Here is a 25,248-nt window from a genome sequence, read left to right as displayed (position 1 = left end):
GGCACAAGCAAGGGGAACCAAGTGACCCCTGGGATGCTGGCACGCCCACAAGGCCGCTGGGCTCTGCCAGTTCCAGAGCTGTCTGAACAGCCCTGTATGCTCCTGGCATTGGTCTCTCTAGATCGGTATCGCCCGCCCAGGCCGGCAGCTGCTCGCAAGACACTTAAGAGATTTCAGATCGCTGAGTCAGAGACATCGCTCCTCCAAGCCTGGCCTAGCCCTGGCCCACCCCACTCCCCTTGGTCACGTGGACCAATTTTCCAATCCTGTAGAAGGCAACTCTGCTTGATCCTAGGATTTCCCCCCCAGCAGCAGGATTGAAGGGAAAGCTACACTAGTGCTGGTTGGGGTGGGGGGTGGGGCTGCAGGACTGCACCACCTCCCTCCAAGCGAGCGGAGGGGGGGGCGAGAGATCAGCCTGGTTGCCTCTGGATCGAAAAGGGGAACACGCTTGCCCCGCTCTCCCTCCTCTGCCTTTTCCTCGCCCGTACACATGCCGCCTCCGAAAACAGATGCAGGCTGCTCTGGGAGCAAACCGCCTACAAAGCGACCCCCCCGTTGAGGAAGAAGGGACAGGACTTGGCCCTGTTGTCCTCGGCCGACATTGCTGAGTGACCCTTTATTCTTCCTGGCCGAGGCCAGCTGGCCGGCTGATTTTGTGTACCTGGGCAGGAGCGCAGGTTTTCTCGGCGTGGATTGGACTCTTCCGCAAAGCCGCACAGAGAAACGGAGGACAGGTTAAGACCTGCCTGTTCCAGCCCTTCCCAGTTCCCTGCCCTGCCTTTGGCTCTGCCCGGGTTGGGTGGCTACGCTTGAGTTTGCATAATTTTCTGCTCCTGTTCCTCCTGGAGAGGGCCATGGAGCGTGACATGGCATTCCGTCGCCATTCCCTGCCCCCCTTTTTAAAAAAATCCTGTTCGGCCTGCAGCTAAAATCCCAAGTAATTTCCGCATACCTCCCAGTCTCCCTTGACCGTCATAAGGACTAGGAACTTGCTTTTCGACACGTGAAAGCCCGGGTCGCTGGATTCTGCACCTGGCAACATTAAAAGAGACTCCAGTGGCCGCTTCAGGGTTATGTTTTGCCGGCCAGGTGCGGCTGACTCTTGAGCCAAGAGGCGTTCAGGGGTGGTTTGCCAAGGCCTGCCTCTGGGGAGGTCCTTGGGGGTCTTCCCTTCTGAAGACCCTGCTTAGCTCCCCAGTTCGGAGCAAATCTACCCAGGTCAGGGGCTCCAAGCCTAACCACGTTTCCTGCAGCAGATGGTTTCGAGACCCAAAAGGCCGAATAAATTCAGGTAAATAATAAAATAAAATAAATTCATAAGCGCTTGTGTTGAAATGAATTATTCTTACGGATGTTCCTGGATGTCCGTTCCATCTTGCAGCTACGAACCGTCGAATTCCTTGGCAGTCTCCGAATACTCACCAGGCCTGACCCTGTTTCTCTTTAGAAGATCTGATGAACTAGCCTGGGCCACCCGCATCAGGATCAATACAGCTGGCAGAGAAGCCAAATTTGCTCCCAGTCCCAGTTGGAGCATCGTGATGGGTTTTTGTTTGAGCTGATTAATCAACCAGGGATCAGACCCTGAGTTCACTTATTAGGAAGTAAATCCCATTGAACTCAGTTTGCTCAGCCAAGGGAGGGGACATACATCCAGGTACAGGTACGAAGCACCTGCGTGGAGGTGCCTATCCTTTCATGGGATGCATCGGGCACTGTGCTTATGGCCGATGTTCCTGGCCCAGTTTCTGCCTGGCTTAAAGCTGAGGAAGAAAGGACCTCGCTCTCCCTGCAGGGCGCTTTGCCTGACCCAGAGGAATAGCATGGCATGTCACCCAACCAGTTGCCCTACTCTCCTGCCTTGGGGTATGGCTCCAGGAAGAGAGCGACTCTGAGCATGCAAAGAGGGTTTCCGGAGAAAGTGCAGAGTTTAGCAAGGTTTTGGCTCCCAAATGCCGGAATGCAGGGAAACCGAGTTCGGTTCCGGAAGCAGAACAGGAGGATGGTGCAATTGGGGCCCGGCTACGAGGCCCCCCCCAAATCCTGCAACTCAGCGCCAATATTATGGGGGAGGAGGGCAATCCATCGCAAAGCTCTAGATTATATTATGGAGCCATCCGGATAGTCTGGCAGCGAGAAGAGCTCACTGGAGGCCGGAGTTTCGCGGGCCTTCCTCTCGAGTAAGCGCGCGCCTCCGGAAGGGGTCAGTCCGGCGCAAGGCTTCGGCGCAAGGGCTGCGATCCTGCCGAGGGAAGCGCGAATCCGGCGCGAGGCGAGAGGCGAGGCGGCTCCCGGGCGCCTTGCGCTCCGCCTCGGGGGTGTCCCCGTCCCGCCCCGGGAGCCGCCTCCTGGGGCCGCGCCCCGCCCGCCCACCGCTCCATCCCGGGAGCGCCCGGCCGAGCTGACAGTCCGGCCGAGCAGCTGCCGCCGGCGCATCAGCCCGCCCGTCCGCCCGCGCCCCGCCGCTCGCCTCTGCCCGTCGCGGGCGGCACCTGAGCCTGGGCGGCCGGGCCGGGCCGGGGCCCACCGGCCGACCCCTCGGCTCCGCCGCCTTCGGTGCGCGCCGTCCAGGATGAGCCCGCGCTACTTCCTGCGCTCGCTGCTGCTCCTCATCCTGGCCGCCTTCTCGGCCAACGCCAGCAACTGGCTGTGAGTGCGGGCGGGCGACGGAGGGAAGGAAGCGGGGGGGAACCACCGACCGACGGCCGCAGAGGGACGGCTGCAGGCTGCAGGCGGCCCCCGCAGCAGGTGTCGCCTGCAGCCCCCCCAACCCACCCACTCGCTTTGCCCGCGCCACCGCCTCGCACCGCCCACCTGGCTCCGGCGTATGCTGTTTAGGGCAGGGGTAGTCAAAGCGCGGCCCTCCAGTTGGCCATGGACTACAATTCCCATGAGCCCCTGCCGCTGGCAGGGGCTCATGGGAATTGTAGTCCATGGCCATCTGGAGGGCCGCGCTTTGACTACCCCTGGTTTAGGGGGTCGGCGCGGAGGAGGCCCCGCGGAGGAAGGAAGGCTGGTGCCGCTTGCCTCCTCCGGGCCCGCCAGCTGCCGTCTCGGGGAGGGAGGGAGCGAGGGAAGCCCCGGCGAGGGCGGCCTTTGCCCACCGCGGCGAGCTCGGGGAGGCTGTGCTCGGCAGGCAGCGGGAGGCGACTCCCGGGCAAGGAGCGCCCGGCGTGGGGCTCCTCCCGCGTAAGGGTCTGCAGGATCGCGCCCCGGTGTTTTACGGTGCTTTCCGCAGGATCAGTGTTCCCGAGGCGTTTCAAGGGCGGAGCCCCCATAGCCGGGCCCTCTGGAAAAGTCTCCCGCCTCCCCCAGCTTGGTCTACCTTGCAAGGTTGTTGTGCGCATGTGAAGTCGTGCTGGGGGTGCCTTCCTGGACTCAGAGGTTGGTTTGCCTTGCAGGATGGTTGCCTGATTGGGAATAGCCCCGGGGATGCCCTCCTGCGTTCCTCGGGAGAACAGCTGGAGGGAGAATACAGGAAACCCATTTTAAGGGCCTGAGAGAACAAGTCCGAGGCCTTTATCGGGAGGGGGTATCCTTGAGTGCCCCCACATCTCTCTGCCTAAGTGACAAAAGATTTTGGGAACAGAGGGCCCACTGTTCAACCCCAACAGTTATCTTTTTTTGCGGGGGGGGGGGGAGTGTTTAGAGAAAACAGTTATCATTGCTTTCAAAAATATCCTTGTAACTGTTGGTGTTGATCAGATTGTTTTTTTATATATATATACCTTGCCCAGGTAGGTTGTAGGTAGGTTGTGTTAAAGTGGCCGGTCCCTGCTCTCCCCCCCCCCCCCCCAAGCTTTGTAGCTGAGCAGGGATTTATTCTGTTGTATAAACATTGTTTCTGCAATCTGCATGATGCCTTTTTAAAAAAGAAAGAAAAGCAACGTAAGGGGAAACAATGAACGCCGCCATACGGATCCAAGAAATTGTGCCGGGATTGAAACAGGCACCCTTCCTGCTTCGTGCCAGATCGGCTAAAGGGCCAACGACCTCCCAGCGAGCCTTCTCCCCCCCTGGTCCCGTCACTGCTGCTTGAAAGGCACCAGGCCTCAGAGCCTGGGGTTCTGGCTTCTGTGGATCTTGCATGTCTCTGGCATCGCAAATTCGCCTGTTTCCTGGGATCGCCGTTTGCGTTTGTGGAAATCGAGCCAAGGTGGGGACGGTGCCCGGGGCTTGCACAGAGACTCTGCCCCTGAGCTCTGTGCCCAGAATTATTAACGCCTGCGATGCCCCCGTCTTGCCCAGTTGAGCAGCTGGTATCCCACTGTAACCTGCTTGTTGTGCTTTGCAATGCCGCAGGGCACCTGTGGGGCTTGGTTTTGCCATGTAGGTGACGTAGCCTTGCGCCAGGGCCGTGTGTTAGAAGTAAATTCTGCTGCAATTGGGGGCTGATGGGTCAGACATGGTAGAGAACTTGGACAGGGCCTGGCTCCGTAGCACCGGATTTCAATTAAGTATCCTGACGTTTTTGCCCAGATGTTGGTTGAGTTGCAAGAACGAGCTCGGAATCGTCTTTTCGGAAGGGCCCGTGTCAAGGACTCAGGCCCTTCATGCTGCTGGCAGCCTTATTTTATTTATTTATTTATAATTGGATTTGTATGACTGCCGCTCCCAGAGCTGGCTCACAACGGTTTGCCATTTTGGCCTTCTTTGCCTTACCCCGTTCGGACCCAGCTGCTTAGTCGCATTCAGCAGATTGTGTCCTGGGGGTGCCGGCCTCTGGACCGCTGCATTATTGATTGTGGTTTGTGTTCATATCTACTATACTAAATTTGAACTTAGCTGACTTTGGTGGGCGGGGGGGGAGTGTGGACAAACCATGGAGCAGGGGTGGGGGTGGGGTGCTGTTAAATCATCCTGCCCCCTGCTGCCCTTCGCTTATCTTTCCCCTGGTATTGCTAGAAGATGCGATTAGGTGGTCCCTACACAGGCAATAATCTCTGCCTGTCTTCGGTGCCCTCCAAAGGGTCTCCCCACGGAGCTTTCTCTATATCTAGTCACCTCTGTCACCCACTTGACTCGGAAGGGCTTTTGCAGTGGTCAAGCTAAAGGCATGCGTGGCTTTTTGTTAGTTAGGTGCTGGGGAGCTATTTTGGAGGAAGGACCGTCCATGTGGGGGGTGGGGGCGGCGTATGCATGCCCAATTTAGCACAAGCGTGACCTTTGTTCCCCTGAACCAATGTATCACGGAATGTAGAATTCAGTTTTCAGAACTGCCTTTAAAACAAGTTTCTAGTCCTCATGCTTGGAGTATGTTGAGTACGGACAGTGCCTGGACATGTCTTAGAAACTGGCTGCTCCCCAGAGAACTGCAGCCTCCTGCAGCCTCGTCTGTCTCCGGGCAGCTGACAACCGCCTTCCCTTCCTCTCCCCACAACAGACATGCAGTGAGGTAGGTGGGGCTGAGAGAGCTCTTAGAAAACTGCTCTGAGAGAAGAGCTCTAAGAGAACTGTAGCTAGCCCCCCGGTCACCCAGCTGGCTGTATGTGGTAGAGTGAGGAATCAAACCTGGTTCTCCAGATTAGAGGCCACCACTGCTCTTAACCACGACACCACGCTGACTGTCGAGCAGACCAAAACGGACCACGCTCAGCGGCCCAAACAGTGCTGCCAGTTCTCTTGGGCTCTGCTTCCCTCTGGGCTGCCGGCAGTTCACCAAGAATGTTCCCAGTCAGTCAAAGGCCTGATCAACCTCCAGAGACGCTTCCCGTGTACGCCAGTCCTGTGAGGAAGGTACAGGTTAGTGAGCTGGTGTCACGTGGGGGCTAAGCAAAGGAGCTCATTCCAGCGACATGCCCTTGTTCAAATCCCAGTGCTGCCGTACGATAAGCAGAGAGCTTTAGGCGAGAAATCTTCTTCCAGCCTTGTTCCGCCCTGCAATGACGCTGGGTACTGTCGGTCCCCCTTACAGGGCTGTTGTAAGGATTGCAGCAAGGAAATGTGTGCAAAACATTTTCTCTACGTTGCATGCCAATTGACAGCTTGCTCTTTGCCTATCTGTAGGGCCTGGTTATTCCCGCTTCATCGTATCTGAGGAAGTGGGCGTGCACATGACAGCTCGTGCCTTGAATAAGGCTTCGTTGACCATCAAGTTGCCCCCGGACTCAGACTTGGTTCTCCTTCTTCGGACCAACCTAGCCGCCCCCGCGAACCAATGTCAATCAGTCAGGGCCATGGTTGAGGAAAGACAGGCAAGGGTCCCTGCGTGTTGGGTGGCTGACCCAAGGAGTGGGGATTCGAACCCGGGTTTCCCAGGTCTTAGCCTGGCCCATTGACCTCTGCGCAGGGCTGGCTGTTTTTGACAAAGCTCTGCTGAATCGCGCCAGGAGTTCATCTGGCACAGGACCGGGTCTCCCACAGGGGCTTTGGCAAACTCCTCAGTAGGTCACGGAGGCTGAAAGCTACCCTCTCCCAGCATCTAACATTAGGAGGAGCGCTGCCTCTGAACAGGGAGGTTCCATTTATCCATCGCCAATGTCATACCTGGCTGCAAAGCCAGGGTTGCCAGCTTCTTGGTGGGGCCTGGAGATCTCCCAGAATTTACAGCTAATCTCCAGACTGCGGATATCAGTTCCCCTAGAGAAAAGAGCTGCTTTGGAAGGGGAGAGCTAGGGCATGACAGCTCTCCCCTCCCTCCCTGGGGCTCCACCCCTAAATCTCCAGGAGTTTCCCAAGCTGGAGTTGGCATCCCCTGCTGGCACTCATAAGGTGGCTTCCTAAGGCATTTTGCTCCAATGAGGGCAAATGGCTCCCCAGGCTGGCTGCTTGGAGTTTGACCTCAAGAAGAGCTGTGGGTTGGGGGAGAAGAGAAAGACAGCTTATTTAGCAGCATGGTGCTTCTTCTGCAGAGCGAGAGCTCTTGGCGGATTCTTTTTATCCAGCTGGAAAGATTGCGGGGAAGCGGTATATTGCAGCTGTGCAAAGTGGGAGGAGGATGTTATCTGCTGGGAAGGGGGGGCTCTGCTGTAATGAATGCAAATGGGCCCTAAATGGGGCCGCCCGGGGCCCCTGATGCATATCTGTTTTCGAAAACAAGATAAGGGAGGACTAGAGAGAGAGACCACTCCAACTGGGTGGGAACCTATTAAATGAGCTGCATTTCCATTGCAATTAGATTTACAATGCCTCACTTGGACCGGCTCCAGGGGTGTGGGGGGGGGCACCGCATACCAACTGCATTACTGGAGCTGGGAGCGCAGTCAGTGTTGCAACTTGTTTGGGGCGCACGCTGAAGGGAAAACGTGCCCCGGGCGTCCTTTGGCGGAATCGTTCCTGATTCCGACAGGTCTCTTCTCCAGGGGAAGGTGGGGCTTCTTGCGGAGTGGGAGCCTGGCTGGGGAGGGGGGGGGGGCGCGTGGTCTGGGGTTGGAGGAAAGGGAGAAGGGGTCCTGGGGCCACCCCGGAAAGTGAAAGAGAAAAGCCATTTTGGGCGCAATGCCGTTTCACGCTGCTAGTCCCTAAGAACCTGGGTGGCTCAAGCTAGCTTGTTCTGGTCAGATCTCAGAAGCTAAGCAGAGACATAGAATCACAGAGTTGGGAGGGACCTCCTGGGTCATCTAGTCCAACCCCCTGCACCATGCAGGACACTCACATCGCAATCGCTCATCCACTGTCACCTGCCACCCCCTTGAACCTTCCCAGAATCAGCCTCTCCGTCAGATGGCTCTCCAGCCTCTGTGTGAAGTCAGCCCTGTTTGATATTTAAATGGGAAGCCATAAGGATATTTTGGAGGGTGAACTCCAGGGTGTTGTTGCCCTCGGAGGCCTTTTTCCTCCCCAAGCTCCATCCTCAAATTGCCGGGGAATTTCCCCACCTGGTCCTGGCAACCTAACCCTTCCCCGCCCAATTCCCTGTCAATGGCCAAGGGGGACCTGGCAGCCGTAACTGAACTGGAGCCCCCACCCCCCAAGATCTCAGCTCCTTCCAGGCCGTCCTTGAAGATTCCAAGACCAAAACTCCTCTCAATATGTCATTCCTTCCCCCTGGTTTGTTTGGAAAGGATGAACAGCTTTGACAGGCAGAATCTCAAGGCCTAGGGGAGGGGGGGGCGCCTCCCCCCCCTACTTCCCCCTCCCCACCATTTTTTTATTTTTGCTGTCAAGGCACAGCCCTCGCATGGCAACCCCCGTGGGCATTTCGAAGCAGGAAATGTTCAGGGGTGGTTGGCAAGCCTCCGTACTGCCAACCAGGGCCGACATTGCTCAGCTTCTGAGATCTGCTCAGCTTCCGGCATATGCATGTAATGTAGGCAGGGGATCCCAGGCCTCTCTGGCTGCTGGGCCAGAGATGTTCAGAGGCGGTTCGCCATTGCCTGCCCCCCACGCCATAACCCTGGTGTTCATTTCAAGGGCTCGCCAGGACTCTCCCTGCTTAGCTTCCAAGATTTGGGAGGATCGGGCCTGCCTGGGCCATCTGGGTTAGGGTGGACTTGTATTGGGGAGCCAAAGCTATGGGGAGGGTCCTTCATCTTTGTGCAGACCCTGGAAATAGCAGAGGGGTCACTGATCGCTCGGGGGCTCTTCCGGTCTTCCTTTGGTCAGCAGGTTTATGTCCTTGCTTTTCCATGCTTGGTTCAAGCTTATCAGTGCTGAGCAACCCAGAGCAATTAGAGGTTTTAACTCTGCTCTGATCCATTTGTGATCCAAGAAAAATGTATTCTTGAGCGCATTCGATCTCTTCCTCACCCATTGCAACTGCGACGTGTCTGTTTACAAAAAAATCGGTGGGATGGAGTCAACCCAAGGCCTTCCGTGAGAGCAACGCGCACACTTCGATATTGAGTTCTGCCCCCATCCTGCTACCACTGGGACGGGTAGGCAAGAAAGAAATTTTCAAGCTGGCGATGGGGCCATTTATAAGAGAGTTCCCTTCACGGACCTTTGATATGAATAGACCCAAGTGATATGGCTTTAAATGTACCGTAGTGCGTTCAAGACGTTGTATCCTTGGAAAAAAAACAATGAAAAAAGCCAATTAAGAAATAAGTTCACCGATGAAATAAAATACGAAAACGAGGTTTTATACCTAGGAACTCGTTCTGTTGTTCGAATATTTTTTTGCCATCGCCAGCTTGAGAATTTCTTTCAGTTTGGTGTAGTGGTTAGGAGTGTGGACTTCTAATCTGGCATGCCGGGTTTGATTCTGCGCTCCCCCACATGCAGCCAGCTGGGTGACCTTGGGCTCGCCACGGCACTGATAAAACTGTTCTGACAAGGCAGTGATATCATGGCTCTCTCAGCCTCACCCACCTCACAGGGTGTCTGTTGTGGGGAGAGGAAAGGGAAGGCGACTGTAAGCCGCTTTGAGCCTCCTTCGGGTAGGGAATATAAGAATCAACTCTTCTTCTTCTTTATCGACTCATCTTCGGCTGACGGGTCGTCTCTGCTACCACTGCGACTTGAACAGGTGAGCTGGCCCTTATATAGTTCTGAGATGGCCCACTGGCACCGTCCCCTCTCGACCGTCCAGCCCGGCCTGCCCCGTGCCACCTCTCTCTGAGAACTGGGGAGGCCAAGCACGGACCGGGGACCTTCATCAAAAGGCATGCGCCCAACCCGGTTTCCGATGTGCCGAAAGACGGCAGCCTGCTGGCCCTTCGGAGTGAGATCCTTCTCCCCCACGCACATGGAAGAGAGCCGCGATCGCCAGAGGCCAGAAAGTGTCGCCGGACGACTTCTTCAGAAGATGACAGTACGAGAGAGGCTTTTGCGCTGGAATGCACCTGGTCTTGTAGCATTTTTCCCCCTCCGCCGGCCTCGATAGGCCCGGGCGGGTCACGTGCGCGTCTCCAGCAGGGCCTGGGAGCTCGGGCTGGCTGGGCTCCCGCTCGTTGTGTGCCCAGGTGTGCGTGGCGTTCCCCCGGGCCTGTTGCTTTAGGCTGGCGGATCGGTGCGCCTCCGTGTCGGTGGAGCTTGGCTTCTCCAGAAACCTGCCGGATTAGTAATTAAGCCCAGGGAGCGTTTCACAAGACAAGAGGGTGCTTGGACCCCCCCCTGCCCGCCCGCCCGCCCGCCCGCCCGCCCGCGTGTGCACACGCTTCTTCGTTCCCTTGAAAGCCTTCTCTCGCCTGTCGGGACTCGCATTCTCTGGCACTGCGGAGAAACACGCATGGAAGGGAATGTTCTGTCGGCGCTGCCAGCCTGACTCCATCTTGCACGCAGCCGGGTCTGTTATTTTTTCGGCCTTCTTATATGTATTCAAAGCAGGCTCTTGGAGGCTGTGCATTTTCGGAGGGGGGGGGGCAGAAGGTGGGAGGGCAAGGAGCTGTCAGCCCTTCCCCTGGACAGCCCGTTCTTTTTGCTGCTTTAGCCCTCCCTTGTGGTTGCTCTTCAGCCTGCAGGAGGGCCAAGAAGATCCAAGGGCCTGTGCCAACACCCAGGTGCTCCAAGGTAGAAGCTGGTTAGGCTGCCAGCTTCAAGTCACTCAACAAGGATTTCATAGGCCCCTTGGGAGATGGTCACAGGAACTCCCTGCTGCTTTGTGTGCAGAGGGGCTGTCGAGTCGGACCACTTCAGGTGACCCTAGCCGGGGGCTTTTGGGGGCAGTTGAGAAGCAGAGATGTCTGGCTCTACTGGCCTCGGGAGAGTTCAGGAGCCAAGCAAGGTCAGCTGTGGCCCTTGGACCGGGGACCGCTGAGGACCATCAGGTTTGCTTGGCAGGGGAAGGCCACGGCCAACCTCCTCTGCTCATCTCTTGCTTTGAAAACCCAAGTAGGACTGTCAGTAAGTCGGCTGCCGCTTAAGAGTGCTTCCTGCTAGGGATGCCAGTCCCCCAAAGTGGGACCTGGGGATCCCCCCCCCCCAAATTACACCTCCTCTCCAGGTGACAGAGATCAGTTCCCTTGGATAAAATGGATGCCTTGCAGGGCGGGCTCCATCGCATCATACTGAGGCCCCTCCCTCTCCCAAATCCTGTTCTTTCCCAATTCTTCCCCCCAAGTCTCCAGGTCTTCCCCAGCTAAGAGCTGGCGATCCTGCCAGCGTGTGCCTGCATGTGCTCTTTGACCGTGTGGCCCAATAAGAGGGGGGTGGGACTTCACCTTTTGGCACGAGCACAGTGGAAAGGAAAGGAGGGTCTGTGCTCAGGCAGACGGGAGGCCGGGCTGACCTGGCCGTGCAAGAGGCAAAGGGCCTTCCTTTGTCTCGGCTCTTCTCCAGACCCTCGCGGTTACGCAATCTCGCCTGGAGACGGCTTGGCTCGGAGACTGGGCACAAAAGTGGGTTTGCGGCGAGCCGGCGGTGGGACCCCAGGGGGGCTTTCCAAATGGGGATCTGGGTTCTCTACCCTGACCTGGATAGGCCTGATGTTGCTCCCAGCCCTAAAAAAGCACATCTGGCCTTGGCCCTGGATGCCCCCCTCCCCTGCAATACTGGGCTATCTTGTCTCTCCTTCCCTCTAGAGCAGGGGTAGTCAAACTGCGGCCTTCCAGATGTCCATGGACTACAATTCCCATGAGCCCCTGCCAGCGAATGCTGGCAGGGGCTCATGGGAATTGTAGTCCATGGACATCTGGAGGGCCGCAGTTTGACTACCCCTGCTCTAGAGGGGAGTGGGGAGTGTGGGGGATGTTTCCACCATGCTGTTGGTTTAGTGTACCTTATATTTTCGTGTCCATTTTAATGGGGGTTTGAATGGGGCTTTTAACTGGACATCTGTAACCCGCCATAAACCAGCTAGGGAGTGGTGGGTAACAAATTAAATAATAATAATAATAAACAATGTTTTCGGATCTCAGAAGCTAAGCAGGACTGGCCACCGTCAGTGCTTAGATGGGAGACCGCTGAAGCAGTCCAGGGTAGCTGTGCAGAAGGAAACAAGGGCCAACCACCTCTGAAAACCCTCCAGAGTCGCCATCCATCGGCCTGCCCAAAAGGCCTTCCCTCTGGATTTTCAGGTGGCACAGACAGGGCCCTGCCCTCGACAACGTGCTGATGTCAGGTCGGCTGGGATCCTGCAAGGAATTTCATGACGGGACAAGAGTTCTGAGCCTCTTTAAGTCCCGAGTTCTAACCGCTATGACACGCTGGCTCTCGCCTTTATCTCTGTAGGTGTGAAAGACCGAAAATCACAAAGCCCCTGAAACCGCAGAAGAGCAGGAGAACAAGGGAAAACAGCTGTGACCCAGCAGGTCGCAGTTCAAGGTCTGAGTCACAACAGAGCTGGCTGGGAGCCTTGTCATGAAGCCCGTCCCGGCAGGCTGCCAGCCAGCTTTGGGCATCTCCCCCTCTCGCCCCGGAACTTCCCGTACCATAATCGAAGCGCAGGTCTACTCTGCAAAGCTATAGTGGAAGCTACTAAGATGACCTCTGCAAAGTACGTTTTAGGGAAAAGGCTTTATAGAAACAGGGATGGTTTGTTCGCTGATTGAATTTGTTTCTAGCCCGCTTCTCTTCCTTCCGGGGACCCAAAAAGGCCGACATTCTCCTCCTGTCTTTGCCTTTGGTCCTCACAACCACCCTGTGAGGTAGATCATGCAGAGAGAGAACGACTGGCCCACGCACTTCCATGGCACGCAGAAGGATTCGAGCCTGGGTCTCCCAGATACTAGAACAACACTCCTTAAGCCGATATCGTGCTTACTCCATTATTATTATTATTATTATTATTATTATTATTATTATTATTATTATTATTATTATTATTATTATTATTATTATTTATTACTACAGCCTAAGGTGCACTACCAAGGGAGTCCATTCTCTGCACTTTCCTCCAAGCAACAGCTACATTCCCCCACCTAAACCTTTCTTAACTGTTAGTTTTATAGGCCCATGAAGGATTTCTGATTCTGAACCTTTGTTAACTCCCTTGACTTGCTGTGAGTATTCGATCCCGTCCCTTGCACTGCTGTCTTTAACAATGAATAAACATGGATGATGGGATGCCCAGGGGACTTGGCTTACATTATGGTCATCTTTAAACCGTCCCTGTAAGGTAGGTTAGAATTGTTAGCATTGCAGCTGGAAGGGGCGGGGGCTTAGAGTGGCCCATCCGAGGCCACCAAATGAGCATCCGGCAGAGATGGGATCTGAACCCCGAACTATGATTCCTGCGCCTGGTTCTGCCTTTGCTCAGTCAAAAGGCCTTTGGCAAAGAGGAGCCAAGCCGAATGCCGCCTGTATGCCTGGCCCACATTTCTACCCCGCGGTCCCTCCGGGCAGCTCAGGAGACACGGCGGGATGAAGCTGTTCCTCCACTGCAATGACCCTGCAAGGTAGGCCCGGCTAAGGGAGAGCGCCTGGCCCCAGGTTGCCCTGGGAGCTCGACGGCCACTTTGCAATTGGCCATCATTCTGAGATGCCATCTGGCTTGCTCCAATCCAGTTCAGGCTCTTTCTGCTCCACGAGGGCACGGCAGGACACCGTACCCGGGCTGTGGGGTGAAAGCCGCCGCTTCTGCCTGGATCAGGGCGTGTCACCGCCCTGCCTGCGCTTATTGACAAGACTGAGGACGGGTGGGGATTATGTCTGGGGGTGGCGGGGAGCGAGGTTTGAAGAGCCAAGCTTCGCCTCCCTGCGTGTGTCTGAGCAAGCATATGCATGCTAAGTGGACGGGGTGCGCGGGCAAATGTTTTCCTTTCCCAAATAGCCCGGGGAGTCGGATACCTTGCCTGTACTTGAGGGAGGAGAAAGAGGGAGCGGAGGGGTTAGCGCCAAGCCTCCAGCCCTTTCAGTCTGCGGTTCAAGGGCTGGTGGGAGAGGGAAAGGCAGAAAGGGGGAGCTGAGATGGCGCCTCGCTCTTTCAAACTCCTCTACCAGTGCGGCACTGTGGTTAGCGATTTTAACTAGGAGAGCCGGGTTCCGATCCCCTTCTGCACCAGGGAAGCTGGCCGGGTGACCTTGAGCGTGTCGCACACGCTCTGACTATCGCAGGGTTCCAGGTCCTCCCTGGCCAGCACAGCAGGGGATGAGGGAGTACGGTGGCCACACTGGGAAATTCTTGGAGGTTTGGGGATGGAGCCTGGGGAGAACAGGGACCTGAGTGGAGTACGATGCCTTTGTGTCTGCCCTCCAAAGCACCCATTTTCTCCCAGGGGCTCTGGTCTCCATAATCTGGAGATGAACTGTAATTCTAAGGATCCTCGGATCCCACCGGGAGGCTGGCATCCCTAAGCCTAACCTACACCGCAGGGTTGTTGTGAGGGTAAAATGAAGCATGGGAGAAGAGTCGATAAGTGGCTTTGGGGAGAAAAGCGGGGTATAAATACTGAAAATAAATCCGGAGGCCTGGCTGTTTGTCCCTGCCATGGCTACCTACCCTTTGGCACTCCGGCATGGGAGGCAGGGAGGGAGAAGAGGAGCCTTTGCTTCTGTTTGGCCTGGTCACATGCACTGGATGCCCAAGCCAGCTTGGTGTCGTGGTCAAGAGTGGCGGCCTCTCATCTGGAGAGCCGGGTTCGATTCCCCGCTCCTCCTCTTCATTCAGCCAACCGAGGGACCTTCGGCCAGTCATAGTTCTCTTAGACCACACCCACCTCATAGGGTGCCTGTTGCGGAGAGAGGAAGGGAAGGTGATTGTAAGGGATACGTTCACCTTCTTACAGGCTGCCGTGAGGCCCTATGCGCTCATGTGCAATGCTGTGCAGCCCTCAGGCTCAAGGAAGCTCAAGGAAAAGGGAACGACCAGGGAAGGTAGGGAGCTCTGGAGGAGCCCTTTTGGCCTTGGGAGAGGAGGGCAGCCCCTTGCCAACAGGGACCCATGGATGCATTGAGGCAGGCACGCCAGAGGCCGGCTGAAAGAGGGCAGGCTGCCGTCTCCCTCGGCCTCCGAGAGTCTGAGAAGCCAAAGCATTTTTTCGTTTGTAAAGGAAGGGAGGGGGAACCTGTCAAGCTGTCAGAAAGGGAAGGCTGACGGTGCATGTCCCTACTAGCAGGCTGCTCCAAATTGCCTCAAATGAATTCAGCCTCGAGGCGACTAATAAAGGCTGCTCTCAAAACACCGTTCCCCTGAAATCCATATATGCTTTTTATTGGGGAGGGGAGTATTTGGGGGTTTGTGCCATGTCGTCTCCCCCCCCATACGCAGACACAAACACCAGTTCCCGAACCATTTCGCAGAACTGGTATTCACGCCCATCTGGTTCTTTTCAGGTGTTACCTGGGAATGCAGGTGGCAGAAGTGCTTCCTTTTAAAGAAATACCACATGGGGAGCAGAGATATGACGAGGGGGGGCAAGATATGTGTGGACCCCCCCCTCCTGCTTGCTGCTTCAAGTGCCTCCATTGGGTGCTTAGCTCCCGAGACCTGATGGGTTCGGGCTGGCCGGAACCAGGCGCATCCCGCAGGCTCCCGAGGATGCTGTTCCACTGGGAAATTCCGCCCTCTTGAGAGCCTCAGTTTCCCACTCAAACGCAAGCAGGTCTCCGTTCTTACAACTCCAGACTCCACTTCTCTATGAGGCTGTTCCAGGCTTGGCCAGGCCTTGCAGCAGGAGGGGGATCCCCGTGGCTCCCCCTCCCGTCTGCCAAGTGACCAAACCAGATGAAATTACGGCAAGGAGCTCCTTGGGCCCGATTTACCCTGGATGATGATGGGATTTGGGCAGGAGAAATGCAAAGTATTTCGAGAGCATCCACGGCTCTGCAGAGAGGGACACACAGAGACCGTTCCGGGAGTTTCCGCGGAGCCGGGTGCCTGCAGGAGAGGGCTGCCTTGCCCCGCCCCGCTCCCTGGACCGTCATGCGCCGCAAGGAGGGACATCTGGGAACCTTATTTGCACAGCGAGCCGCTCGGAACCCACGACGACGCCCACTGCCCTAGCGCTGAAATAACACATTAATCTCCATTTTTATCATCTCCAGCAGCCGTGCATTTGTTTGGGGAAGCCGTTATCGGAAGCATCTGTTTGGAGACATTTGAAAGGGGCCTGTTGCTCTCGGGGCTCAGCCTCCGCGTTTTGAAGTTTGGACTCTCCATCGCCTGGAAAAATCTGGGAAATCTCCGGGGGCTCTGAGCAATCCGCCTCTTCCCTTCCAAGCAGAACGCCGTCCTCCTCCGGGGAGGGGAGGGGAGGGTTGTCCCCTGGCCCCAGTCTCCCCGGGACCATTGGCTTGTTCATCAGTGTGGCCTTCCGGAGGATACAGCAGAGGCAGCGAGAAAGCCCTGTGTGTGTGTGTAGGGGTTGGAGTGCCAGCCTCTGACTGGGGAGAGCGGAATTGGCATCTCCGTTCGGCTGTGAAATTTGCAGGATGATCTTTGGCCAGCCTCTGTCCTGCGCCTAAGCCCGCCTTGCAGGGTTGTTACTTATCTATTTATTTATTTTGTTGTATGGCAATTGTGTCATGTGGCAAGGTATGTTCAGAGGTGGTTTGCCGTTGCCTGCCCTCCACCCCACAACCCCAGCGTTCCTTGGAGGCTGCCCTTCCAAGTGCGAGCCAGGGTGGACCGAGCTTGGCTTCTCGTGGTGAACGTGACACAGGGGAAGGGGGACACGTACCCTGCCTGGAGCTCTTTGGAGAAGGGGTGGGAAGAAGGTCAATGAAGTGCCGTTAGTTGGCTGAGCCCGGGCCGAAGACAGGGGCCGTGACCTGGAGTGGGTCTTGCCAGAAAAGCATGCTGGACATTGCCAAAATTCTCCATCCGGAGCGACTCTAGCACGGGGGCAGCACGTGTTGCTTGCAAGCCTGAGTCATGGCATCTCTGTTTTAAAAGCACAGTGGTTAACTTAATTGGGGAAGACCTGTCCTTGAGACCTCGGAGAGCTGCCGCCTCTCAGAAGAGACAGGTCAGACGGGTCACTTGCATCCCTTGGCCTATGTTGGTTTGGGAAGAGGGCCTGCAGTTCGGTGGTGCAGCATGGATTTTGCGTGCAGAAGAGCTCCAAGTGGAGGGTAGAGCGTGTTGCTCATGTACACCTGGGGCTCGTGGTCCACGCGTTCATAGCAAGCTTGCTGATTGGCCTGGGGCGAGCCGTACACTCTTGGCCTAACCTACCTCGCGGGGTTGTTGTGAGGAATAAAACGGTGGGAAGGGGAACGGTGTAAGCTGCGCTGGGTCTCCGAAGGGGAGAAAGGCGGGGAGCGAATGGATCAGATCAAATCCAGAAGGATCTTCTGCTTCGGGCCTCCTCGGCTCGGGAGGCGGGAGTGAGGCCGCAGTCCGGAGGCCTCTGGGGGACCCCCGGAGGATGTGCTGACCTCTGGCGGGTCTGTCTGCAAGAGGCTTCTGTCTCGGAGCCCCCCCCCCCCCCCCGGGCCATTCCAAGTGGTTGAAAGGCCTGGCTCCGTTCGGTGAAAGAACCCAGGCGCGCTACGCCCGTGGTCTCGGAGGAGGGAAGTGGTTTGGAGGAAGCCTCGGCCGACCGGGCCGTACCCGTGCTCGGGGAGCCTTGTGGCAGCCGGAGCTGGCAGCCGGTGTCCTCGCTCTGCTGACTTTGGCCGCTTCCAGACCACTCTGGCTTCTCCTAATAGCCCTTGGATACACTGGGCCACGTCAGGTTTAGGCCTCTCCGTCCTGGGGAGACAAAGAGCGGCTGTTGAGAGCGAACAAGCCCCGGGCAGAGCTCAGGGGAGGGGTGGACCCCAACCGGCAGGCAATGGCACGGTTAGCCGGGGGGGGGGGGGGGGACAATGCCTCAGAGTAAGAAGCTCTGGTGTGAATGCGTCTGGCCCATGTGCTCGTTTCACATAATGTATTGGAGGGGGGGGCTGAGTGGAGAACTGAGTCTCCCTGGACTGGATCCCCGAGAATTGTTTTGGGTCGAGCCAGCAAGCGGCATCTCCCGCAAGGGCTCTGGGCTTTCCCTTCTCCCTCCCCCTCCCACAAAGGAAATACAGGGTAGCCAGCAAAGACAGAGAAGCCCCTTCAGCAGCAGCAGGTCAAGGGGGGGGGGGGACTCGGATCTGGGATCCCTGGCTCGCAATCCGTGCCCAGCCTGGTGTGGCAACTGAGAGTGGCAGACTCTAATCTGGGGAACCAGGTGCGATTGTCCGCTCGTCCACCTGCAGCCAGCTGGGGGACCTTGGGCCAGTCATAGTTCTTTGGGAGCTGTTCTCTCAGAGCTCTCTCGGCCCCAGCTACCTCGCGGGGTGTCTCTTTGGGGGGACAGGAAGGAAAAGGGGTTTGTAAGTCGCTTCGGGGCACCCCCAAGGTAAGCCGGGTGACTTTGAGCTGGTCCCGATCCCTCCCTCTGCCCTACCCGGCGAGGTTGTTTGCAAGGATCAAAACAGAAGAGGACAGTGTAAGTGGCTCAGGGTCCCCCTTGGGGAGGGCACTGGAACATAAATGCAGTGAGCCAATAAATGGGTGCGAAGGCCGAGCTGTTTTCCCCCCGGGATTTTAACACGCGGTTTCAGAGTGATTTTAACACGTGGTTTTAGAGCGATAACCGCGGGGGATTCTCTGTTGCGAACAAACGGAAGGGAAGGCGTTTGCGTCCTGGTGGGAGGCACAGAGCCGGGCCCTGGGAATTGGGGTGCCCATGGCGGGAAGCCTGCCATCCCCCCCCCCCCCCCGAAAAAAAAACGGTTTGCATTTTGCATCGCCCTAACAGGTATTTAGCCAAGCTGTCTTCGGTGGGGAGCATCTCGGAGGAGGAGACGTGCGAGAAGCTGAAGGGCCTGATCCAGCGCCAAGTGCAGATGTGCAAGAGGAACCTGGAGGTCATGGATTCGGTGCGGCGGGGGGCCCAGCTGGCCATCGAGGAGTGCCAGTTTCAGTTCCGCAACCGCCGGTGGAATTGCTCCACGCTGGACAGCCTGCCGGTCTTTGGCAAGGTGGTCACGCAAGGTGAGGCTCCGCTTTACGTGGCAGGGGGTGGGGTGGGTGGGCTTTTGATCGACCGACCGGGGCGGGCAGGAGTCGGCGACCTCTCGGCCTGCTTTCGGCCGTGGCAGGGTCTTTGTGGAATTTGGGAGAGCTTCCGTGGACTCTTGAGCCTCCGGACTCCTCCGCTGGGAGAGAGCGCTCTTGTGTGAAACAGTGTTTGTGTGTGTGTGTGGGGGGGGGGGAGTAGGAAATGCTCTGCCAGCAACCAGCCAACCCACAGCAAACTCAAAGGGACTGAACTGGAACCCGCACCTTGCCAACTGCAAAGCACGCCTCTAGCGGCACACCCAGTTGGGCGCGCTGGACGACGGAGGTGCATGCGGCATTTGGAATCCTATGCAGATCCAGGTGATAAAGCCAGCCACGATGATTGGAACTGGGGCCTGCCAATCACTCTGCTTCCCACCTACCCTTCTGGCCATCCCTCCCCTACAGTTAGGCAGTCCACCCACTCCAGCGGGCCTTGGTCTCCGTCTCCCCTGCCGATTAGAGTCTGGGACTGCCCGCCATTGTGCTCACCCCCTTCCCGCCACCATCCGGGCAGGCCTTGTACTCTCCCGTCCCTCCCCATCATGAAGCCTGCATGGCTTATTGGTCATCAGCCAGGGGGATTGGGGAGTTTGAGGAGCCTGCCCCTCCCCTCCCCACAGCACCTCTCTGCAGACCGTAGCATGGCTCCCTCCCACCCAGCAGCACACAGGTGAGGTTAGGAATGTGGGCCTAGATCCGTATCTGCCGGGAGGGAGAGCAGCGTGGCATCGCCCAGCCTCGTCAGACCTCAGGGGCTAAGCAGAATCGGTACTTGGAAGGGAAACCACCCAGGAACAGTTTGGGAAGGCGTGGGCCCTCGGAAGGAGCCGTTTTCTTCAGGGGAGCCGATCTCGGTCACCGAGAGACTGGAGGTCGTTCCAGGAGAGTGGCAACCCCGTACTCTGGACACTGCCGGACTGGGCCAGAGGCGGCAGAGGTCAAGGGGAGCTATGTTCTTCTTGGGCGGCTGCTGTGGGAATGGGGCGAAGGGCTCCGCCTGGCCTCTGCCAGGCTCCTCGGAGACAGAAGGGTCTGTTACACACTAACCACCCTTGGCAGCGAGGCGGTGTTGCAAGACTTAATTGATAACCACTAAACCAATATGCCTCTCTCGGTTCCCTCGCCCCCACACATGCGCTCGCTCTGTGTCTCCCCGTGCGTCAAAGGCGATGGGGGGAGGGCGCCCTCGAGGAGGAAGAGCAGAGCCATCCGCTTGCCCCTGGCAGGCTCGCAAGGGGGGGAAAGCCTCACGGCGGAGGCAGGTATTCAGAGCTCCCCCCCTGAATCACCGCTCTTCTGCTGACTCAGCTGGAGCGGCCTGGCTGGGGAACAGAGCAGAAAGGGTGTGGAGTTGGGGATATATTTGGAGCTCTGCACAGAGGGGTTTTGAAGAGGGGTTACGGCCGGCGGAAGGCTGTAGGGTTATTTCTGAAAAGCCGCTCAGTGTGGAGCTCTGGGTAGGCGAGCCCGGGTTCGGATCCCGACTCTGTTGGGCAGGGGTAGACGGAAAAACGGCAAGGAAAGGGCTGAGCTGGAACTGGGAGGAGAGCAAGGGCCTGGGATTCAGAGCAGCAGCTCTTGTGTGCTGAGACCCAAGTACCCTACCCTCGTGGGGAGCTTCCCCGCTCCTTCCTCCCTGTGAATTGGGAATGCGTTCATTATACGCACTTCCTGCAAGGCAAAAGACCCTTTTTGCCAACAGTGGCTGTCCAGAGGCTTCTGGAAAGCTCACGAAGATTTGGAGGTAGATAACTAGGATTTGGAGGTAGACTGCCACTGATTGTGGAGGTTCCGTTCCATTTCGGAAAGCGGGAATAAGATACTGCCCTGAATCTGATCCAGTAGATTTATGGAGGTTGATTCTGTCATTAGCTGTAAACTGCTACCTCCGTGTTCAGTGACAGTCTACCTCTGAACATAGCGTAGAAACACCAGGGAATGCTTTCTGGCACTGCTGGTAGACTTCCCAAAAGTTTCCCTGGGGAAAGGATGCCAGACTAGTAGGTGAGCCTTCTGGCCTCTCCTTGCTAACTTTTGGTTAACACTTCAAAGCAACAGATGGGGAGTGGAGATAAGGCGGGGCGAAGTCATCTGCATTTCATGGGCACACCTAAAAGTCCTCAGACAGATGGAGGGGTGGGGGTGGGGGGGTAAGAAAGGCTGTCCTTAATTAGGGCATGCATGCCTCGAGGTGTGAGAAACAAGGGAAGGAGGGGGGAAAGAAGAAGCAAGTCCACAGATCTGATAAAAAAAAGTAATTGCGTTTTGAGGGAACTGTTCTCCCCCCCCCCAAAAAAAAATGCGTTTTGCATTCTTAACACTGGAGCTACAAAACACAGCTTGCTTTTCACTCCTTCTGCCTTCTCCTTGCAATAGCTGAAATCAGCCACGCATAGGTCTTAAAGGCTCAGCCACACCCGTGTCCACCACAGTGTTGGTGGCACACCGCTGCCAACTTGCCTACACCCCACAGGTTTTTGAAGGCGAGAGATGTTCAGAGGTGGCTTGCTGTTGCCTGCCTTTCTGTTGCAACCCTGGATTTCCTTGGGAGTCTCCGTTCAAGTACTGACCACAGCTGCCCCTGCTTAGCTAGAGATCGGACAAGATTGGGCTAGGAGTGAGCATCGAATCCTTTTGACAGGCTAGCCCGGTTTGTGTGTGTGTGTGTGTGTGGGCTAATTGTGGCTGTCCAGATGTTCGTGGACTACAATTCCCACAATCCCTTGCCAGCAAGGCCAATTAGCAGGTGCTCATGGGAACTGTAGTCCATGGACCTCTGGAGAGCCCCCGTTGGGCCACCCTTGGAGAGACCTCTGGTCGGATCCAGCAGCCCTCCAAGACCCACCTTATGTACTTATTTTTTTACATGCGCAACAGGTAGGAATGGTTCACGTTTGCTTTGATGGGTTCATTCGCTTTACGGACTGGACCTTTTCTTATCGGTTAGAATTATTCTGTTCAGTTGACAGACCGCCCCCTCCCCGCTAACGGGCTTGGGGTGGGCAGTTCACGACATTTACAACCAACATTCGAGAAATACAGAGAGACAATAAAAGCGATTAACATCTATCAGACTGGAAAAGGCGGGGTTTTCTCTTTTGCATAAAAATGCATGCCAGGGAGCCCCCCCCCCCCCGTTGCACGCACGCGCACCCCCTTTCGTTGTCAAGCACTGTGCTGTATACTAATTCCCCTCCCTCAAAAAAAAAAAAACTCACTGCAGGCAACAGAACATAAAGAGCTCGGCTCTTGCAACAGATTGGCCTAGGACGCGGCTTTGTATTCGGCTGGATTTGGGGTCTGCCTAGAACTGGTATGGCCGCATTTCTGAGAAACCGAGGGAGAAGCTCGCTTCTGCCGTGAACTCCCTGCAGGGCCTGAGGGAAGCCTGAGTGGTTGCCATCTGCAGGGGAATATTAGTCATTCGTACCAACGTCCCCTGGCGTGTTTTCAGGACTTGGGCAAGACAAAGGACCTGAAATACCGCAGATGCTTTAAATGCTGCAGCAAGAGCTACTGTGCACAGGCCACACCCAACTTGGGTTGGGAGACTGAGGTTCACTTATTAACTCTTGCCGGGGAAAGTCGCTGGCCGATTTGGGTCATGCACTCTCGGCCTAGCCTACCTACCTCGCAGAGTCGTTGTGAGGATAAGAGGAAGAAGACGACAGTCGCTTTGGGGTTCCCTTTGGGGCAAAGGGACGGTACGGACGAAGTGAATAAAATAAGCGAATATAAGTAGATCAACTTCCCTCACCTGTCTTGGGGCATCCTGGACATGGAGGTGGCCTGTGTGTCCCCCAGGGCCGTTCCCACCCTTCTCCCTAACTGGAGATACCAACCAATGCACTGGAGATGTTGCATGCGCAGGTGCGTGGATGCGCAGATCTTAAAGGGAATTTTCATGCTTCGGGCGAGAGGATTTGGAAGGCTGTGACCAGAGGTATTCAGGAGCCCCAACATGGCTCAGCCCCAACATGGCGGCTCACAGCCTGCAATGCCTTCTGGGACGCAGTGCGGCTTGGTTGCACAAGCTGCACGGTACCGCATGCACAGCCAGCATGATGTCGTGGTTAAGAGTGGCGGCTTCTAATCTGGAGAGCCGGGTTTGATTCCTCACTCCTCCACGTGCAGCCAGCTGGGTGGCCTTGAGCTAGTCACAATCCTGTTAGTGCTGTTCTCCCAGAGCAGTCCTGTCAGAGCCCTCTCGGGTCCACCTACCTCACAGGGTGCCTGTTGTGAGGAAACAAAGGGGAGACTGCTTCGGGCAGTGAAAAGCAGGGTATAAAAATCAATTCTGTAGTATGCATAACCTTCTGTGAAAGCTGCCTTCCAGGCAGAATTTCTGTGTTGCTAGGCCTCGATGTGCTGCTGAGTTTCACTGACGCTCACCTGACGTCTTGATCCGCTTCTTCTGGCAGGGACGCGAGAGGCCGCCTTCGTGTACGCCATCTCTTCCGCGGGCGTCGCCTTTGCCGTGACGAGGGCGTGCAGCAGCGGCGAGCTCGATAAATGTGGGTGCGATCGCACCGTCCATGGGGTCAGTCCTCAGGGTGAGTATATGGGGAGGGGCAAGGCTGTGGGCCGGGGGTAGTCAAACTGCGGCCCTCCGGATGTCCATGGACTACAATTCCCATGAGCCCCTGCCAGCTGGCAGGGGCTCATGGGAATTGTAGTCCGTGGACATCCGGAGGGCCGCAGTTTGACTACCCCTGCTGTAGATGGAGGGGAGTGGTTGATCAAGGGAGTCTCAGGAGCATAACCTGCCCTACTGAGAAGGGATCTGAAAATACCCCAAACGGTCGACACTCTTGACGTGGTTGGACTGTACCACGTCACACTGTGGGGAAGGGATTGGATGTCCAGCTTCCCCGTTGTGGTTTACTTTGACGCCTGGTTTTGAACACGCAAGGAGTCGGTATGGATTTTCAAGCAAAACGGGGCGTTCAAACCGTCCGCCTGCATCTGAGAATGGTACAATCCCCCAAAAGGGTGATGGGGAGATGGGATCTCTGGATGCCAGCCTCCAGGTCGAACCAGGAGATCGCCTGGATTACGGAACCCAGTTCCCCTGGAGATTTTTTGGGAGGGTGGGGTTCTATGACACTGTGCCCCACTCCTTAGGCTCCATTCCAAACATCTCCAGGCCTTTCCAAACCTGGATCCTTCGGCGAGGGATGCCGGCCGTCTGCTCCCTAATCGCTCCTTGCCCTCCGTAGGCTTCCAGTGGTCCGGCTGTTCTGACAACATTGCGTACGGAGTGGCCTTTTCCCAGTCTTTCGTCGACGTCCGGGAAAGAAGCAAAGGCGCTTCCTCAAGCAGGGCGCTCATGAACCTTCATAACAATGAAGCGGGAAGGAAGGTAAGGGTGTATTAGGAAGGGGGGGGGGCTGTATGCTGCCTGTGCCCGGTTTATGTGTGTGTCAAGATGACCCAAGAGGTCCCTTCCAACTCTATGACTCTAAGTGCTGTCGAGAAACCCCACAGGGGGCAGCGCGGGCATGAGCAACCCATCCCGTTCTTTCCATCAGGGCCCCCAACAGCTGCTCCTTTCCCCCCTTCCCCAGGCCATCTTCAACAACATGCGGGTGGAGTGCAAGTGCCACGGCGTGTCGGGGTCGTGCGAGGTGAAGACCTGCTGGAAAGCCATGCCCCCTTTCCGCAAGGTGGGCCACGTGCTGAAGGAGAAATTCGACGGGGCCACCGAGGTCGAGCAGCGGAAAATCGGCTCCGCCAAAGTGCTGGTGCCCAAAAACTCCCAGTTCAAGCCGCACACGGACGAGGACCTGGTCTACCTGGACTCCAGCCCGGACTTCTGCGACCACGACTTAAAGAACGGAGTCCTGGGCACCAGCGGGAGGCAATGCAACAAGACCTCCAAGGCCATCGACGGCTGCGAGCTCCTGTGCTGCGGACGGGGCTTCCACACGGACGAGGTGGAGGTGGTGGAGAGGTGCAGCTGCAAGTTCCACTGGTGCTGCTTTGTGAAGTGTAAACAGTGCCACCGCCTGGTGGAGATGCACACCTGCCGATGACCCGGGGGGAGAGGGGGGGGGGACAGGAGCCGCCTTCGGGGGCCCGGGGCCGGAGGAGGCAGGTACGCCGCCCAGCCCAGAAGCGACCAAGCGCAGGGAGAGGACTTGGGCTGACGCACGTGGGGAGGCGCTTTGAGAGGAGACTGGGGGAGGGGCACTTTTTTCTATCACCAAAAGGAATATATTTAAAGTTCCGATAGCGATACGTCTCGGTTTGTCGCTCTGTTTTATTTAGAGCCTTTCCTCCGCTTGGACGGGCGTTTTTTTCTGTTTGACGGCGTGCGGCTGGCGAGAGACCCGGATTGGGCGGGGGGGGTCGGGAGGGGGGGAGGCCTTGCCAGGCAGAGAACCAGGTTTCCGTCAAGAGACTTTGGAAATGCTTGCGTTTGTATAACGGTGTCTTGTGCTGCT

At 56.7% G+C, this 25,248-nt stretch overlaps 1 protein-coding gene across 3 annotated transcripts; it reads left to right on the top strand.

Moving 5' to 3' along the window:
* Positions 1 to 2,420: 2,420 nt before the first annotated feature.
* Positions 2,421 to 25,026, top strand: WNT4 (Wnt family member 4). 3 transcript variants are annotated; one of them, XM_077311904.1, is made up of 5 exons: positions 2,421 to 2,652; positions 18,498 to 18,733; positions 23,224 to 23,355; positions 24,022 to 24,164; positions 24,370 to 25,024. In XM_077311904.1, exons 1-5 carry the CDS (start codon positions 2,576 to 2,578, stop codon positions 24,835 to 24,837), a joined length of 1,056 nt encoding a protein of 351 aa, XP_077168019.1. In that variant the 5' UTR covers positions 2,421 to 2,575; the 3' UTR covers positions 24,838 to 25,024. The 3 variants fall into 3 exon arrangements, with proteins under 3 accessions (XP_077168019.1, XP_077168021.1, XP_077168020.1); XM_077311906.1 differs by lacking the exon at positions 2,421 to 2,652 and adding an exon at positions 3,331 to 3,387 and having other exon boundaries at positions 24,370 to 25,023; XM_077311905.1 differs by lacking the exon at positions 2,421 to 2,652 and adding an exon at positions 10,108 to 10,171 and having other exon boundaries at positions 24,370 to 25,026.
* The last annotated feature ends 222 nt before the right edge of the window (positions 25,027 to 25,248 follow it).

The sequence above is a fragment of the Paroedura picta genome, chromosome 15 (assembly GCF_049243985.1).
Source record: "Paroedura picta isolate Pp20150507F chromosome 15, Ppicta_v3.0, whole genome shotgun sequence".
NCBI classification, from domain to species: domain Eukaryota; kingdom Metazoa; phylum Chordata; class Lepidosauria; order Squamata; family Gekkonidae; genus Paroedura; species Paroedura picta.
The sequence above is the reverse complement of the archived record's forward strand: the minus strand, read 5'-3'. Positions and strand labels throughout refer to the sequence as shown.

Coding starts and splice junctions, on each gene's coding strand:
- WNT4 (XM_077311904.1), top strand. CDS start 2,576: ATGAGCCCGCGCTACTTCCTGCGCTCGCTGCTGCTCCTCATCCTGGCC. Junction 18,734..23,223: donor TGGCAAGGTGGTCACGCAAG/GTGAGGCTCCGC, acceptor TTCTTCTGGCAG/GGACGCGAGAGGCCGCCTTC. Junction 23,356..24,021: donor CCATGGGGTCAGTCCTCAGG/GTGAGTATATGG, acceptor TGCCCTCCGTAG/GCTTCCAGTGGTCCGGCTGT.